The 13,228-nt window shown below is 44.0% G+C and overlaps 1 protein-coding gene across 1 annotated transcript; it reads left to right on the forward strand.

The window, feature by feature from the left end:
* The first annotated feature begins 2,062 nt into the window (after nucleotides 1-2,062).
* LOC123997980 (IgGFc-binding protein-like) lies at nucleotides 2,063-13,115 on the forward strand. Its single transcript, XM_046302752.1, has 16 exons — nucleotides 2,063-2,076; nucleotides 2,419-2,473; nucleotides 2,965-4,191; nucleotides 4,388-4,728; nucleotides 4,847-5,420; nucleotides 5,514-6,118; nucleotides 6,281-6,851; nucleotides 7,003-7,601; nucleotides 7,693-8,236; nucleotides 8,398-8,594; nucleotides 8,844-8,982; nucleotides 9,117-9,445; nucleotides 9,567-10,140; nucleotides 10,264-10,865; nucleotides 10,978-11,539; nucleotides 11,728-13,115. Exons 2-16 carry the CDS (start codon nucleotides 2,428-2,430, stop codon nucleotides 12,150-12,152), a joined length of 7,335 nt encoding a protein of 2,444 aa, XP_046158708.1. The 5' UTR covers nucleotides 2,063-2,076; nucleotides 2,419-2,427; the 3' UTR covers nucleotides 12,153-13,115.
* The last annotated feature ends 113 nt before the right edge of the window (nucleotides 13,116-13,228 follow it).

Raw genomic sequence — 13,228 nt, forward strand, 5'->3', positions numbered from 1 at the left:
CTCCAATCCAAAATAAAATCTAGAATTGGCTTCCTATTTCGCAACAAAGCCTCCTTCACTCACGGGAGCCAAACATACCCTCGTAAAACTGACTATCCTACCAATCCTCGAGTTCAGCGATGTCGTTTACAAAATAGCCTCCAACACTCTTCTCAGCAAACTGGATGCAGTCTATCACAGTGCCATTAGTTTCGTCACCAAAGCCCCATATACCACCCACCACTGCGACCTGTAGGCTCTCGTCGGCTGTCCCTCGCTACATATTCGTCGCCAGACCCACTGGCTCCAGGTCATCTATATGTCTTTGCTAGGTAAAGTTCCGCCTTATCTCAGCTCACTGGTCACCATAACAACACCAACCCGTAGCACGTGCTCCAACAGGTATATCTGACTGGTCATCCCCAAAGCCAACACCTCCTTTAGCCACATTTCCTTACAGTACTCTGCTGCCAATGACTGGAAGGAATTGCAAAAATCACTGAAGTTGGAGGCTTATTAGAGTTATATCTCCCTCACTACCTTTAAGGATTAGTTATCTGAGCAGATTACCGATCACTGCAGCTGTACAAAGCCCATCTGTAAATAGCCCATCCAAGTACCTACCTCATCCCCGTTTTTATTTACTTGATTTGCTCTTTTGCACATCAATATCTCTACTTGCACATCATCATCTGCACATCTATCACTCCAATGTAAATTGTTAAGTTGTAATTACTTCACTACTATGGCTTATTTATTGCCTTACCTCCTTACGCAATTTGCACACACTGTATATAGACTTTTTATATTGTGTTATTGACTGTACGTTTGTTTATTCCATGTGTAACTCTGTGTTGTTGTTTGTGTCGCACTGCTTTGCTTTATCTTGGCCAGGTCGCAGTTGTAAATGAGAACTTGTTCTCAACTGGCCTAACTGGTTAAATAAAGGTGAAAAAAAAGAAAAAAAAGAGAGTACATTTTAAAGTTAGGATTTAATAAATGTTAATAGCTCTGTAATGCATTTCAGATACTCACTATATCATGTGTATTTAAGAAATCCTCACCTCACCCCTCTCGTCACACCCCCAAAATCCTCATGGTTCTATAGTCAATTCTTGTTCAGACCTCTGTCACCCTATTCTTGATGGAGCTGCCAGAAAATAAAGATGTGGCTCTCATATCCTGTTTCAATAACAATGTAATGGTTTCCATGGTTGGTTTTATTTGTGTAAGTTTTCCTCGCCCGTCTCCTATTGACATTCACTTAAGCCATGTTCTGTTGACATACACTTAAAACATCCATACGTAAGTAACGAGCACTTCTTCTAATCCATGTTTAAATATTGCCTTAAAACAATAAATTAAAAGCACATGATAATTTGAATAATTTGAAAGTACATTGTTCTTTTATATTATAAATAAATCCATGAATATGTTTTATTTTATATATTTTGAGGTAGATTGAGGTAACATTTTATGAAACAGATGTTTGTTTCCAATTTCTTTTAAACGTATTGTTTATGAGGAATAATACAATGTTTAAATGTTAAAATTTTTATTTCACCTTTATTTAACCAGGTAAGCTAGTATTTGCAACTGCGACCTGGCCAATATAAAGCATAGCAGTTCAACACATACAACAACACAGAGTTACACATGGAATGAAAAAAACATACAGTCAATAACACAGTCTATATACAGTGAGTGAAAATAAGGTCAAATAAGGGAGTTAAGGCAATAAATAGTCCATGGTGGCGAAGTAATTACAATATGGCAATTAAACAATGGAATGGTAGATGTGCAAAAGATGGATGTGCAAATAGAGATACTGTGGTGCAAAAGGAGCAAAAATAAATAATTACAGTATGGGAATGAGGTAGATGTATGTATGCCTAATGTAAATATTTTGGTTAGATGGAAACTTCAGACACGCAGTCAATATATGCATGACAGTCATGCATATGCTATGTTGACTTAATAAGTACGGTAATTCAATATTTTGTCAAGGATGTGTTATTTTTTACCCATCCTCTTCCCAATATAAAACACCCTCTCATCCCTCCCTGTATGTTATATCCTTCACGGTCCCACCAACAGGTAAAGTACGGACATCAAGTCAGTCTTTTGGATTAGAAACAATGGTGAAGAGAATCAGTTGAAGACCAAATTATTACAGAGCTGAAAGTGAATTGAAATAAACTATTTCTTATCTTTGTAAATACATGTAGAATGTATTAATGCAAACAAATGTATATTTACAAAATATTTGTAATTTTTTGATGGATATAAATGAATGAAAGTAAATGCATTTAAAATGAATTATATTTGTTTTCTCTCCTGTCATTAGCTTTTCTATAATATAATCTAAAACAAAACTAATTTAGTTTTTACATCCATTTTCCATTTTTTCCCATGTCATTTGTTGACTGTGCATTTTAGTTTCCAGACATGGGGCCAAGTTTCCTGCTTTGTGTGGCTGTCAGCCTATTCAGAGGTAAGAATCACAGTTTACCTTTCAATATTACATGTTATGTAATTACTACCAGAATTGAGCAAGTTGATTATTTGTTAATATCTAACATTATGGTGAAACATAAATACAGTAGCTTTGGCAAATTAAATCTTTCTTGCCTCCTCTAATTAGATAGTACATTTATGTTGTTTGTTCTGCAGGGCACACTATATTATAGACATGTAATACTGGTTATAAAGCTATGCAGGGGGAAGCGACAGCATCTGTACTGTTATGTACACAAACATTTGTATACAATCATGTCATTCAAGCAAAAACAAATTATTTTGTGCCTTACTAAATTGACACTTGACAGTCAGTGAATTCAACAAGAGCAGTCGGCGCAAGACAATTGTCCCGTATTTAAGCTATAGTAAACTATTCATTATTAAACTGATATTACATTAGTCAAATGGTTGCAAAAAGAATGCAGATGCTCATCTGTAAAATTGTCTTTCTTCCTTTATGTTTAGTGGTCAGTGGATCATGCCCAGTGGGGCGGGAGTTCATTACTGCCTTTATGCCTAACTATTTGCTGAGCTACCATGATGATCAGAGTCTTCAACTGGCCATAACCACACAGGATTATCCAGCCATTGTTCAAATTCAGGTCAATGCAATCGGTTTCTCCACCTCAGTGAAAATAGAGAAACAGAACACCAAATGGATCGCCATACCTGGTAATGCTGAAATTGGGGGTCCAGGAGCTTCCACCAAAACAGTGCAGGTCACCTCCAACTCTGACATCTCAGTGGTGGCCTTCAACTACAAGTTCTCAACCGGAGACAGCAGTGTGGTCTATCCAACTGACCAGCTGGGTACTGACTATGTGGTCTTCACCCCCGATGAGGGTCCAAGCAACATGCACAAGCTTATGTCTATTGTCAATGGCAAAGAGCCCAACAAGATCACGATCATCCCTGTCTCCAACATAAATCTCAGTGGTGTGGATTCCTGGAAGCAAAGACAGGCGGTGATTGTTACCATGGACCCATACCAGGTCTATCTCTACCAAAGCTACACCACATTCACTGGGACCAGTGTCAAAGCCAAGTTCCCTGTGGCGGTCCTGGGGGGACACGAGTGCGTTGCAGATGGAGGCCGCTGCAATCACGTCTACGAACAACTGCTACCAGTACAGAGCCTCTCCACCAATTACCTGGTTCCTTCCATGCACATGTCCAATTCAACTGACTTTGTAAACATTGTGGCCTCAGAGGACAACACTCTAGTGAAGATCTTTGAGGGAAAGGTATCCACTGCTAAAGAGCTGAAAGAGGGGCAGGTGTATGTGGTTTCTGTCCAACCCAAATATCCGCTGATCATCAAAAGTGATAAGAAGGTCATGGTGATGTACTTCAGCAACAACAAGCCCTACGATCCGTTCCTCACCAACATCCTCCCAACGTCTGATCTGGCCAACGAGTGGTCGGTGGACACGCAGAGCAAATTCGAGAGCACATTGGTCATTGTCTCCGAGAGAGAAGGGATCAAAACCGTTAAAGTCTGTGAGAAAAATACATGTGTGAAATCTCCCCAATGGACATTATTCAACTCAGACCCTAAGTACATGTGGGTAAATATTCCATTGGGAGAGAAGCAACAGCATTTCTCCATCAAAGGCGACTCCCTCATGGCTGTTTACGTTTATGGTGGCATGCCAAGGGACGGCTACGCAACAACAGGAGTATGTTCCAAAGGTACGCTATTTAATTGACACATCCACTTAACTGGCCTATTGACTGCCCCTCAACACCTCCCTCATTAAATAGGACAACTATTAAACAACACAATGCAACGCAACACAAAAAAACAAAACGCAACGCAACACAACACAACAAATGCACTGCATGAAAACTAGAATTAGTCTTGAACATTGCTTCTGTACTCCCTCAGGCACTGCCCCACCCACTCTACCACCAGACCCCTGTGAGAAAGTCAAATGCAGAGAAAAAGAAGAATGTACAAAGGGGGTTTGTGTCCACATCTCCAAAGCAACATGCAGGGCTGTGGGGGACCCCCACTACCTCACCTTTGATGGGGAGCGGTTTGACTTCCAGGGCACCTGCTCTTACGTCATGGCCACGGTTGTTAAATCTGAACCTGGTCTCATCCCGTTCACTGTCCTGACCAAGAACAACCACAGAGGGAACAAGAGGGTGTCTTTCGTGAGGAAAGTCTCAGTCACGGTCTATGGGCTGACTGTTGTGATCAGCACGCATAAAGGGAAGGTTGAGGTGAGTAACAAGAGACCAGAGGGAAATGATCAGAGTTGGGGTCGGTTCCATGGTAAATTTGGTCAATCCAGGAGATGAACTGAATGGTTTTTCCATATGCTTATTGATCTTTTCTTAGGTGAATGGTGAGAATGTCTACCTGCCTGTGACCCTGGCCGGAGGAAACCTAACGGTGGTGTATAGTGGCAGCTATGCTGTTCTGAAGACAAACTTTGGCCTGAAGGTTATGTACGACTGGAACATGAAGTTCTACATCACTGTCCCCAGCAGCTACTTCCGCACCCTGGGTGGGCTCTGTGGGAACTACAACGGGGATAACAATGACGAGTTCAATAACCCCAAAGGTAACAAGGAACCCACAGTGGTGAAATTTGCCCAGAGCTGGAGAACTGAAGATGGCGACTTGTTCTGTCATGATGACTGCCAAGGGGAATGTCCTAGCTGCACTCCGGCTCTCCAACAGAAATACAAGGGAGAGAAGTCATGTGGTCTCTTGGCCAAAAAAGATGGCCCATTCGCAAGCTGCCACAAGGTCCTGGACCCAGGCGTGTTCATGGACAACTGTGTCTATGACGTCTGCATCAATAAAGGCATCTACCAGTTTCTCTGTGAAAACATGAAAAGCTACAATGATGCCTGCTTGGCTGAGGGGGTCAAAATTAGCCCTGAGTGGAGGACAATCACTGCATGCCGTGAGTTTCTTTCTTTCCAGACATTTCATAAAGATTTTTAGATTGCACTTTTCAATATTATTTACATATATTTTTGTAATTTCACATTTGCAGCACTGGAATGTCCATCAAACAGCTATTATGAGGCGTGTGGCACAGCTTGCCCTGCATCTTGTACAGATCTAGATGCCGAAGCAAAGTGCAAGGAACCCTGTGTGGAGACTTGTCAATGCAACAAGGGCTTTGTCCTCAGTGGAGACAAATGCATCTCCAAGGAGAGCTGTGGCTGCTCTTATGAAGGACGATACTACCCGTCTGGAATGAAGTTCTGGGGAGATGACAAATGCACAAAGCAGTGTGAATGCAATCCAGGAACAGCCAAGGTTGAATGCAAAGCAACAGCATGTAAGAAATCAGAGGTGTGTGGCCTGCAGAGTGGTAAGAGAGATTGTTACCCAACATCTTATGCCACCTGCCAAGGTTCAGGCGACCCCCACTACCGCACGTTTGATGGCAAGAGGTTCAACTTCCAGGGAACGTGTACTTACGTTCTCTCCAAATTGGTCAGCAAAGATGACAAGTCTCTGGCATCTTTTGAGGTGCTTGTAAAGAATCAGAATAGGGGGAGGAACACGGCAGTGTCTTACACAAAGACAGTCACCATCACTGTCTTCAGAAACATCATCATCATGAGTAGGGACAACCCTGGCAAAGTATTGGTAAGCTACCTTAAAATGTTATCCATTCCTAATGAATGACATAATTTCCTTCTGGGTCTATTTTGTCAATGAGCTTTTATGATTCTACTACTTAATGTAAGAAGAAATATCAGGACATTATCATCCTTCATGTTCCATTCAAGTTTCGTTCTCTCTTCCCAGGTCAACAACCAGTATGTGAACTTGCCATTTGATGTAGAAGACGGCCAACTGTCCATCTTCCGCAGTGGGTATTTCGGGGTGGTGAAGACCAAATTTGGCCTGACACTGAAGTTCAACTGGAACAGCCACGTCTCCCTAACCCTCCCCAGCTCCTACTCAGACCTCATCGGAGGGCTCTGCGGAAACTGGAATGGCCAACGGAACGACAATCTCCTCAAACCAGACTGGAGCCCTGCTAACACCCCAACAGTATTCGGGGACAGCTGGAAAGTGGGGAACGACCCTGGCTGCTCCAGCGACTGTGACGGCAAGAAGTGCCCCACCTGTGACAACAGCTTGATGCTTGATTACCAAACAGGGAAATATTGTGGCAGGATCACAGACAAAAACGGTCCGTTCAAGTACTGCCACGCCAAGGTGGACCCCAGAGAGTACTATGAGGACTGTGTGTTTGATATGTGTATGTACCGTGGCCATGCCTCTGCCCTCTGTAACGCCCTCAGCACCTACACCACCGCCTGCCAGGATGCCCCTGCCAAGGTGGAACAGTGGAGGTCGGACAGCTTCTGTCGTAAGTAGTGCACAGACACACATCAGATGTATATTTCAAAACAACTACTGTAACAATTTTGATCATTACGATAAGTCAGAAGTGATTTGTCTAGCTAACAGCTTCTGGTTCCAACATTAAATTCTATCATGTTTGACCTAATGTGTTGTAGCGTCTTCCTGTAAGACCAACAGCCACTATGAGGTTTGTGCCTCAGGCTGCCCCCAGACCTGCAGCGGCCTCGATGAGCCTGAGAGTTGTGGGAACTCCCTGTGCACTGAGGGATGTGTCTGTGACGAAGGGTTCATACTGAGCGACAGCGAGTGTGTGCTGCTGGCTGAATGTGGCTGCGTTCACCAAGGCCAGTACTACCAGATGGGCCAGGTGTTCTTCCCTAACGGCCAGTGCAAAGAGCGCTGTGTGTGTAACAAGGATGGAGACGTGGAGTGTAATGTGAAGTTTGCCTGCGGTCCCAATGCGAAGTGCCAGGTGCAAGACGGGGTGCAAGCCTGTGTTCCCATGAGCACAGGCACCTGCCATGTGAGCGGGGCCAGGAGATTCCACTCGTTCGATGGCAGCTGCTTCAACCTACACGGGGACTGTGTGTACAAAATGTCAGAGGTTGTGGAGAAAGACGGATCGATGGCTCCATTTGTTGTATCAGTGCAGCAGTTGACCAAGATGGATGATGCAATGGTCACCAGGAGGGTTGACATACAGGCCTACAAATACAAGATATCTATGTCTCCCAGAGTTATATGGGAAATAATGGTAGTTTTCTGTCTTGATCTACTCATTTCAGTATTAAAAAGCAACACTTTATTAGAAAAACTGATGTTTTCAATCTTTTCTCCTTTCACAGGTGGATGAAGTTGCAGCAAATCTCCCACTGTCACTCGGAGATGGAAAGGTCAGGGCCTACCAGAATGGCATTAACATCGTCATGGTAACAGACTTTGGCTTGATGGTGACCTACGACACCGTTGCTGGCGCCATCATACAGCTTCCATCCACTTACAAAGGTGTTACCGGTGGTCTCTGTGGCAACTATAATGACAAGAAGGAGGATGACTTCCTGCTGCCCAGTGGGTTGCAGGAGCCGTCTGTGGAGAAGTTTGCAGCGGGGTGGTTGGTGGTTCAGGAAGGGGTCAAATGTCAGACAGGATGTGACGGTGGCTTGAAGTGTCCTCCCACCAGTGGACCCCCACCGGCTTGTAGCGTCATGAAGTCAACCAAGGGTCCATTTGCCCAATGCCATGCTGTTGTGCCACCACAAGAGCACTTTGAGGAGTGCATGAAGGAGGGAGAGGGTGGGGATGCCCTGTGCCGCCACTTACAGACGTATGTGACTTTCTGTCAGGTATCCGGTGGCCTTGTCAGCAGCTGGAGATCTGACAAGTTTTGTCGTGAGTGAATTTTGATATTTGAAGTTAATTGACCTTATCCTGGTTTATCTTAGTGTGCAATATTTTTCTGACCTAATGCTCTGCTGAAAAACAATTGAAGCTGAAGCTGATTTAAGTTTTTTGATAACATGCATCTCCTCCCATTTCCATCTGTCCTCCAGCTCTGACGTGTCCAGCTAACAGTCACTATGAGTTATGTGCCGACACCTGTTCTTCTACCTGTTACTCTCTCAGCGAGTCTCCAAAATGCCCACTATGCCAGGAGGGCTGCCAGTGTGACGACGGCTTTGTGTTTGATGGTGGCAAGTGTGTCTTACTGGAGAACTGTGGCTGTGTGGTTGATGGACACTATTACAAGGTGATCACTGGTTTATTGTGTATCGACAAATAAACTGCCATATCATATATTAACAAATCTATGTTATCCTAAAGTGATTATTACAAATATAGGCCTATATCTGTTCTATGCTAAATGCAAATATAAAGTGGAAATAATATAATCAATCACTATCCTTGGTAAATATATGTATTGTTTACAATCATCCTATGGTTACCACCATAGTATAAACACTCAATGATATCATTGACATGTTTTGCTGGTTTTCAGTCTGGCCAGTCTGTGATCCTGGGAAACTGTTCTGAGACCTGCAGCTGTGCCGCAGGAGTGTTCACCTGCAAGAACTCCCAGTGCAAAGAGGGTCAGAAATGCGGGATGAAGAATGGAGTCATGGACTGCTACAGCACAGGTAAAAAATACATTAATAATAATAAAACCAGTGTGTTAGTACATTTGGACGTAGATTTATGGACTTTATTGATGTTCTATTTTGATATTACTATGAGCAAGATATGTCAGCATCTCTAATGCACATTTTGTCAGACCCCTGTGAGGACACTGAGTGCCGTGAGAAAGAAAACTGTGTGGTGATGAACAATAAGGCGATATGTGTGGCCCAGTCCAAGGCCTACTGCTGGTTGTTCGGTGACCCTCACTACAGCACGTTCGATGGCCAGCCCTTCTCCTTCATGGGTACCTGCTCCTACATTCTGGTGAATACGACGGGCAAAGATCCCTCCCTGCCTCAGTTCAGCATCCAGACTAAGAACGAGCCGCGCGTCAACTCCAAAGGCTCCTTCCTCAAGTCAGCCAACATAGACCTGAGTGGTCACAGGATCACCATTCTCAGTGGCCAAAGAGGGACAGTGGAGGTGGGTGGCTTCCAGTTATACTTGATACAGATTTTCCATGTTGAAGTTGAGTGTAAGAATCCTCTATGCTCTCCATCCGCTTTAAGTCCTCTTTAATTCCTCTTCTCTCTCTTTGTCACAGATTGATGGCATTAGGTCTGACCTCCCTGTGAGTTTGGAGTCTGGCAACATCAGAATCACGGAGTCTGGTAACCAAGGGACCATCCAGACAGATGTTGGCCTGAAGATCACTTTTGACTGGACCGCCTTCTTCATGGTGACCATCAGCAGCAGTTACTACGACAACCTCGGTGGCATTTGTGGCAACTACAATGGTAACAAAACAGATGACTTCACCACTCCCACAGGTGTGCTTTCGGCAAATACCACGGCGTGGGTGGCATCCTGGAGTTTTGCTGACGATGATCCATTCTGCCGGCATGTCTGTGATGGCAACTGCCCCACGTGCTCAGAACCAGACCGGGCACTTTATACTGGACCAAAGTACTGTGGTTTGATGACAGACAGAGGGGGCCCATTTCACCAGTGTCATAAGAAAGTGCCAGTGAAGGAGTTTGCCTCAGACTGCCTCTATGATGTGTGTCTGAATGAGGGTCGACAGGAGGTGTTGTGTGAGACCTTGGCTAACTACGTGGCCAAATGTCAGCAGGTTGGGGCTGTTGTCTCACCGCTGTGGAGAAAGGCCTCCAACTGCCGTAAGTTCTCAGCTAAAACAAAACATCACATTTATGAACTCAGACATTCTGAAATGTGTAAAATGAATTTGCAGAATGTATTAGGACTACATTTGATGTTTGTTTTTTTCTCAACTCGAACAGCCCTGGCTTGCCCATACCACAGCCACTATGAGCTATGTGGCACTGCCTGCCCTGCTACCTGTGCCATTCCCAATGTCCCCGAGATCTGTTCCAAAGTCTGTGTGGAGGGCTGCCAGTGCGACAGGGGTTACGTGCTCAGTGGTGAACACTGTGTCATCAAGGAGACAGGGTGTGGCTGTACACACAATGACCATTACTACCTGCCTGAAGAAACCTTTTGGGAGGGCAACACATGTCAGAGTAAGTGTGTGTGCGACGGAGCCACACAGAAGTTGGTGTGTATGCCTAGGAAGTGCAAGGTTAGTGAGCACTGTGAAGTGGTCAATGGGGTTCAGGACTGCTACCCCCTCAGCTTCAAGACCTGCTCAGCACAGGGGGACCCCCACTTCCGCACCTTTGATGGGAAGCGCTTCGACTTCCAGGGAAACTGTATCTACAAGCTGGCGGGGGTCTGCTCCAAAGATCCCGATCTGGAGAGCTTTGAGGTGACTCTGGAGAACAACAACAGGGGCAGCACCAGAGTCTCCTACGCCAAGGTGGTGACTGTCATTGTGTTGGGAAGTAGTTACACCGTCACAGGTGATTATCACGGCAAAGTTCTGGTGAGTAATAAAGGTCCTATCTATTTTGTATAATATCCTGTTTTGAAGGGGGAAAAACAGTCTTACGGAATAGTATCCATTCCACTCTCTATTTTTACTGGACTGTATTTAGGTGAACGATGTCCTGACATCTCTGCCATACTACTCCAACAACACTGAGGTTCAGATCTACAGAAACAGACGTTTTGCTGTACTGGAGACTCATTTCGGTCTCAAGGTCTCCTTCGACTGGTCCAGCGAGGTGAGGGTGAAGGTCCCGAGCACCTACCACAACGCCATCTGTGGTCTCTGTGGCAACTTCAATGACAACCCTGATGACGACCTGCTTCTGCCCAACGGGAAAAAGCCCATGAGTCCCAAGGAGTTTGGAAACAGTTACTGGGTTGCTGACGTACCGGGCTGCTCCCACGAGTGCAAAGATTGTGCCGTTGTAGACATCCCCCTTATAAAGCCCAAATATGTCAGCGCCTGTGATGTCATTGTGGATAAGAGTGGTCCCCTCAGAGACTGCATTGGTAGAGTGGACTCTGATGAGTACAAAGAAGACTGCATCTATGACATGATCCTCAACAACGGCCTACTGACGGCAGCCTGTGACATCATCACTAACTATGTGGAAGAGTGTCAGGAGAAGGGAGGGAAAATTGGTACCTGGAGGAGTAAAGACTTCTGCCGTAAGTTCTCTGATTTTGTATCACTAATCTTCAGGTTTATAATGAGTCGCAATTCATAAATTCTTTAAACAGGAATCTGACAGTAAAATTAGACTGAAAATTCGAAACCCTACATTTGAAATGAAATCCTGAAACTGTAAAATTGTAACTGATTCCACAGACCTCTCTTTCTCCCTGTGTGTTTTCAGACCTCCCCTGTCCAGAGAACAGTGTCTACAGCCTCTCGGCCTCCGGGTGCCCGGCCACATGCTATTCCATGTCCTCCGCCTCAGGATGCACCACTCCTCCAGGGGAGGGCTGTCAATGCAAACCTGGTTTCCTGCTGAGCGATGACAAGTGTGTACACATGAAGAACTGTGGCTGTCACCACAAGGGTCGCTACTTTGTGTTCGGCGAGGTCTTCTATAAGAAGAACTGCCACCACCGCTGCAGCTGTAACTCCGGCCAGATGGCCTGTGAGGTGGCGCCCTGCGGTCCGAAGACCACGTGTGCGGTGGTGAAGGGGGTCAGGGGCTGTTACATTATCAGCAGCAAAGATTCAAACAACCAGTCATGGATTGAAAAACTCCTTAACAAATATGGAAAACCTGTACATATCAAGTTTGGAGGCTAGAACATTTAAATTTTCAAATAAGATCTCATGGATCTAAAATATCCTTTAAAAACTTCCCTTTCATGTCCAGGTTGTAGGCATTTCAACATAAAATAGTACAATTACCTTCAAATGACCTTCTGTATGTGATAACATATATAACTATATAATGTTGTGAGGGATTATGAGTACTCATGCATGGAATTGTTATTTAACTCTGTATTTGTTAAAATCCAAATATAATCCCATAATTGTGATCAGATTATCTCTATATGCATGTATCTCTGTCTATCCTTTAGTCAAGAGAATTTTCAATCCCAATGATAATAACTGACAATCAATAGCTCTGACCAATCCCTGAGATCTGTAATAATAATAATAATTAGTCAAAGGCTCAGTTTAGGCAAAAAGATAGTACAGTTTATTCAGAGAATATTCTTAAATCCATTATACAAAGACATCCACTCTATAGCTGTGCACATACTTCCACACAAACAGTAGGTATCCTACGCACATACTTCCACACAAACAGTAAGTGAGTTTTATCCATCTCTATAGTTCTCACCACTGTATCACTGCCCAGCCAACAGTTCCATCCCCCCGAGATTAGGGAAACCTTGAGAAGTACTCCCTGTGCCCTCATAGGTTCCTCAGAAGCCTAGCCAGCTCGGCCCAAACACAGTTTATCACAGTTTTTTCTTTTATCTTCGGCACACACATACAAGTTCAAATCCTAAGCTACGCCTTGCTCAGACAGTCTGTGTTTTTCCACTATACAGATACATTGTTTAACCCCATTCTGACTAAAACTACACATATCATCAGATTATAATTTTATGATTCTAATCAATTTCATACAGTTATAAGGTTTCAGAGTGGAATAATCGTATCATTATCTTTCAACATATACATTATTTTATCACCTTTACAACTTTCAAAACCCTAGTAATAAACATATAGCAGCAAAATGAGTCTGTGTCATCTGTTTATCCAGCATTTAGTAGTAATGGTGGAATTACTACAGTTTTGGTTTAATCAGATAACTCAAAACCTCTCAATTCATTCAAACAAAACGGTTGAGTATATTAATCTTGTAT

This window comes from Oncorhynchus gorbuscha, linkage group LG15 (assembly GCF_021184085.1).
Source record: "Oncorhynchus gorbuscha isolate QuinsamMale2020 ecotype Even-year linkage group LG15, OgorEven_v1.0, whole genome shotgun sequence".
NCBI classification, from domain to species: Eukaryota; Metazoa; Chordata; class Actinopteri; order Salmoniformes; family Salmonidae; genus Oncorhynchus; species Oncorhynchus gorbuscha.